The 5306-nt window shown below is 60.7% G+C and overlaps 2 protein-coding genes across 2 annotated transcripts; one reads left to right on the plus strand and one right to left on the minus strand.

The window, feature by feature from the left end:
• Positions 1-55: 55 nt before the first annotated feature.
• Positions 56-1036, minus strand: VDAG_00957 (uncharacterized protein; the record flags this gene model as incomplete). Its single annotated transcript, XM_009649843.1, has 2 exons — positions 56-360; positions 433-1036. The coding sequence occupies 2 exons, from the start codon at positions 1034-1036 to the stop codon at positions 56-58; spliced, it is 909 nt and encodes a 302-aa protein (XP_009648138.1).
• A 2678-nt stretch (positions 1037-3714) lies between these two features.
• On the plus strand, positions 3715-4816 carry VDAG_00958 (uncharacterized protein; the record flags this gene model as incomplete). The annotated part of the gene is made up of 2 exons (XM_009649844.1): positions 3715-4154; positions 4207-4816. The coding sequence occupies 2 exons, from the start codon at positions 3715-3717 to the stop codon at positions 4814-4816; spliced, it is 1050 nt and encodes a 349-aa protein (XP_009648139.1).
• Between the last annotated feature and the right edge of the window lie 490 nt (positions 4817-5306).

Below are 5306 nucleotides of genomic sequence, written 5' to 3' on the forward strand. Positions count from 1 at the left end.
TCCCCCTCCCTCCTCGCGGTCGCCGCCGAGCCGGACGTCGGAATGCTTCCCCGGGTCAAACACATACATGGGAAACTCGAGAAAGACGGTGCGCTTGACGAACGTCGGCAGCGGTTCGTACAGCCGCGGCGGGAAGGGGATGAGAATGCTGGTGCGCCGCAGGTAGCGGCTGTAGCCCTCCCAGTTCTGGCCTTCTCGTAGCGCTTCTGGCGCCGGGGCGCTCCGACAGCGGCAGGCCCGACAGGAACATGAGCAGGGCCGTCAGCAGGATGGGGCCGAGGATGGTGGCGTAGAGGGCGCGGAAGGCCTGGCCGCGCACGTAGCCGTCGGCGGCCGCCGAGACGGCGATCATGAAGATGGCTGGTCGCGTTAGACTTTCTCGCTGCCCAAGGGGGGGGGGGGGGAGTCTGCCCGGGTGAGGCCAATACGTACAGAACTGAATGAGGATCTCGCCAAAGTAGTTGGGGTGCCGCGTAAAGTAGAAGAAGCCCTTGTCGCAGATGGCCTCGCGGTCCGGATGCGCGCTGCGGAAGCGGAACTTTTGCATGTCGCTGACGCTCTCCATGACGAAGCCGATGGCGAACAGGACGACGCCGGCAATGTCGCGGCCCGTGCCAAAGGCGTGCTGCGGGTAGCGCGTGACGTTGGGGGCGTTGAGGACGGTCACGGGCAGGGAGCAGGTCCAGACCCAGATCATCTGGAAGACCCAGAAGCCGAGGAAGGGGAAGAACTTGTCGCGCTTGTCGTCGAAGCGGTCGTCCTTGCCGGTCTTGAGGATGCGGAACAGGAGAAAGGCCGAGAGGCGGGCGCCCCAGAGCATGATGAAGAGCGAGGCGACAATCTGGCGCGCGTGGGCGTGGCCGCTCATGGCCAGGGTGGTGATGGCGAGGACGACAAAGTTGGTGCCGCCGGCAAAGTCGGTGAGCTTGTCGAACTTGAAGGTGAAGGCGATGGCGAAGAAGAATAGCTGGTAGGCGACGGTGATGAGGGCCGTGATGGCCAGGTAGTAGTCGTCGAGCACATGAACGACGGTCATGATGGGCGGTTCTGGGGGTTAGTTTGTGCTCCGATGAGTCCTCGGCGGGCGTTGTTGAGTCGCCTTTGCACGCCTCAACGCCGACTTGGGATGATAACAACGAGCACTATTACTGATGTGCAGAGTTCGAAATGGACAGGCTGTAGGCTGTATCTTGGGATGAAACCGATGGAGGGCGATCACTTGTTGGGTGAGCAGCCAGACAAGGGAGTGACGTGCATTTTGAGGGATTCGTTTCCGGTGACAAAAATTCGCACTCGCCAACCGTTACGCTCTGGTCTAGCTCCCGACGGTCCCGACCCTTATGGTGATAAGGCTGCGAAGCGGCCGATACGTGGTGGTGGGAGAGCGATGGGCATCGAGAATCTTCAATGTCGTCATCGATATTCAAAGGTGCCTTCGATTCAGAGGCGCCTTCGATGGCCGGCCGAGTCGGCCTTCTTGGCGCACCGAGGGCCGGATGAGCCACGGCAACGCGCGCCACGCACCATTCGTCATGAGCCACAGCAGCGGCCACTGGGATCGGAACGGCGCAAGCACCACAGGGGATACACCACTATTCACCCCTGACCTGCCCTGCCTGCTCCCAGGGGTGAATCACTTTCACTGCATGTCTGGAAGCAACAGGCTAGGGGCTGGCCAGGGGGGGCAGGCACACGTTTCACGTTGAGCAGGCGGCACCAGGCCAGACAGGAGAGGAGGCCAGACCTACCTGCCTCGCGCTTGCTTCCTTGACGTGCACCATTCTCCTGATGGCTCGTCCCTGATGGCTCTTCCCTGATGGCTCTTCCCTGATGGCTCTTCCCTGATGGCTCTTCCCTGATGGCTCTTCCATCGCCCTGAACTGCTAACTGTCCTCAACACCATAGCTGCATGGCATCAGAAATCTCGTCGACCACCGCACTCCATCTCAGTCTTCAAAATAGCCTCTCGCCATGAGTTGAGCATCCGAAAATTCTGCCGCGAACTGTCCAAGCTCGCTTCGCCGACCTGACGCAGACACCGCACAACAGGAAACATCGACCTTCAAGCCATCCAATCCAGTCAATGCGATGCCGTGTCGCAGAATGTTTTCAATCAGTCTCGTCTCAATAAGACAACAGCCCACGATGCGAGCATGAGCAGCGCCATGCAGTGCCATTCGTCCTCTTGGGAGGGGCTTCTTGAACGCCGCATTATCAGCAGCCGCTGCCGTCTCTCCCAGTCGATTGGTTCTGTTGATGAGCCCGGCCATCCCCTTCGTTTCTTCGTTTCGAGAGCCCCATCCATTCGCGGCGTCATGTTTGGATCGTGGCCTCCCGAGGTGACCACGCGTCATACGCCCCGGCTGACAACTCGCGATGGAGACAGTGACGCGACGCAAGAGGGGAGGCCGTCGTCACGGCAGCCGCTGTCCCCCACCACCACCACCACCACCACCACCACCCAAGAGAAAATACCCGATGCATCTGCCGGTCGTCACACGGCGGGCCCGGGGTTTGCATCCCTCAGCAAAGCGGCTTGTCAGCATACATGGTCAGCATGACAGGGCCGGCATGGGCGCCCCATGCTTTGGGGAAATGCCTAATCATCCTTTGCGGGAGCGGCCACCTTGTGTGCATGAGCATACTTCCTGCAGCATTATACAATTACTTCTTCACGACAAGGCAAGCCACGATACACCTGGTTGAGCAATTTGCCCAATGCTCGGCTCGCTCATTTGACAAGACCTTGGCCTTCAGGATCCCTTTGCGTATTTCCGTGTCCGTCTTGGCAGCATACAAGTGCTCGGAACCCCCCCGTTTCGACACCATGTCGCGCCACATGCACCTCTGACAGGAGCCGTCAGGGGCGCGTCTCAACCGGACCCCCTGGCCGTGACGCCTGGACCTTGCGTCCGCGAGACTTCACGATCTCCTGGCCGCATGCTCACCATACCCAACCCGTCTTCTTCGTCCGATGTTCAACCCCACCCTACGGAGATCGAGGGCTCGAACCACCTTGGGTCCCCAGTGGTGGCATATCGTACCAGTCTGGCCCTCACTCTGTCCCTGCGAAACAAGGGCCAAAACCACGTCTTCGCGAGCCCTTCGCCCCCCTCCCCCTTGTCTTGAGCGCCCCAGTTGCCGCCTCACTCGTGACTCTTCTCATTCGCTCTTCGTGCCTTCAAGGCCTGTGTGTCTCTATCGTCGTCCCATCTCGTGTTCCTCTTCTTCTTCGTCCCGTTTACGTTACCGCTAGCCGCGAACGGCTTCCTTTCCATGACCGGCTTCTCGTCTTCCACTTTCTGTTCCGCCCAATCTTGACAAACTTGGATCGTCTTGTTGTCTTTCCGTTCAGTCCTTTCGGTTCGCCCACACGCTCCTTTTCCCACAAACCTTTGCTACGGGCTTCGGCTTCGGCTTGCCTTGGCCGTCCCATCTCGACCTCGACGAGACGACCGATGATCCCTATGACCCTGCTGCGCCCTCTTCTTCGTCGCCATCTCTTGCCGTCGCAGTAGTGTAGTCAACTGCACTCCTCGACAAACACCGGACCACTCCGCCCACGCTCTTTCCTAGGGTTGATCCCATCCCATCCAACATCACCGACGGCTGGTCTGTTGCGTCACTATTCACCCATACAACCTATTCGACAAGTTTGACCCACGACACTTCGCCAGAGACTGAAGTTCTTTAATCGATACCCCCGCGCCCACGATGCGGCTTCAACCCGTCTTCGTCGTGGTCGCTCTCGTGTCCTCCTCTCGAGCCGCTGTATTCGGCCGGAAACAGCAGCATGACGAGGTTGACAAGCGCGACATCATCGGCAGCATCCTCGGCGCTCTCAATGGGAACCAGCTGGCGCCCGTTACCGTCACCGAGACGATGCGCATGACCGTCAGCGTCGGCAACCCGGGAGCCATGGAGACCATGACCGTCACCGTCACCGCGCCTGCCTCTCCACCTGCGCCTGCGCCTGCGCCTCCCGCCGGCGAGCCTCTGCCTCCTGGACAACTGCCCCCCGGCCAACTCCCACCCGGCGTACTGCCTCCCGATCAACTCCAGCCCGGCGAGATGCCCCCTGGCGTGCTCCCTGGACAGATGCCTCCCGGTCAGGCACCCGGGCAGGCACCCGGGCAGGCGCCCGGCATGGAAGGGTACGCATCACGAGTGAAATGGCCCGCACTTGATTTGCTGACATCTTCCTAGACAAGCGCCGAGCCCAATCATCATGACCCCCGACGTCATTACCGTCACCGCCGCCGCCCCGCCGCCGCCGCCCCCAGTCACCGTCACGCAGACTCTCACCGTCATGCAGCCTTGTGGTGTGCCTGCTGCTCCAGCTCCGGTCCCAGCCGCTCCTTCGGCCCCGGCCATTCCTTCAGCTCCCGCCGCTCCTTCAGCTCCCGTCGCTCCTTCAGCTCCCGCCGCCCCTTCAGCACCTATCGTCTCCCCGCCCGCTCTTCCATCCGCAAGCACCTCGACGCCAATTGTCGACGAGATTCCGAAAGGGCCCGCCTCATCGCCGCTGCCACCTCCCCAGCCTCCCACGGAGCCGGTCCTGCCACCGCCTCAGACAAGCGCCATCGCGGAGCCGGTCCTCGGCGCCCCGAGTGCCCCCAGCGCCCCTGCTCAGCAGTCTTCCAGCAGCAGCAGGAGATCAACGCCCCCGGCTGCCGAAGTCACGCCACCCGTTGTTGCGGCTCCTGCTCAGCCTGGCGCAGGCCTCGATGGCCTCACGCTTACGAACCGTCTGAATTTGGGCAACTTGCTGCAAAACACGGCCAATTTGCAAGCTCGCGCGACACGGGCCGTGTAACGCGTGAGAAGGAGGTGGAATTTGGGGCGGTGAAGCGGAGGAAGTTCGTGAAGAGGAAGACCAACGAGGTGGAAGAGTTGGAGGTGGTGGGTTGCTCATAAGGCTCTGGTCTCTGGTCTCGATTCTGTCGCAGCGCGTCACACAAGAGAAGGCTTAGGCACGCCCTGTCTCTGGCAGTCTGGGGCTCGTGGCTTGCGGCCTGTGGACTTGGTGGGAAATATACTTGACCTGTTGTACATAATCTTTTTAGTTCTAGCGTCCTGCAGCATACAGACGAGACAGGGGCGCCTGGGGTGAGCAAGTCTCACGCCAGGGCCGAATCAAGTATACCCATGGAGCGCAGTGGTCTGTCATGACAATGGTGTGGCACGGTGTATGAGATTGAGAAGAAACTTCTCTCTGAATTAGTAAGGGGGGTATCATTCGGTGTCGACCGTATTTGTTTGTCATGCTCGGGCAGCCGAGGCGTTTGTCTATAACTTCTCCGTCG

Source organism: Verticillium dahliae, genomic scaffold (assembly GCF_000150675.1).
Source record: "Verticillium dahliae VdLs.17 supercont1.2 genomic scaffold, whole genome shotgun sequence".
NCBI lineage: Eukaryota > Fungi > Ascomycota > Sordariomycetes > Glomerellales > Plectosphaerellaceae > Verticillium > Verticillium dahliae.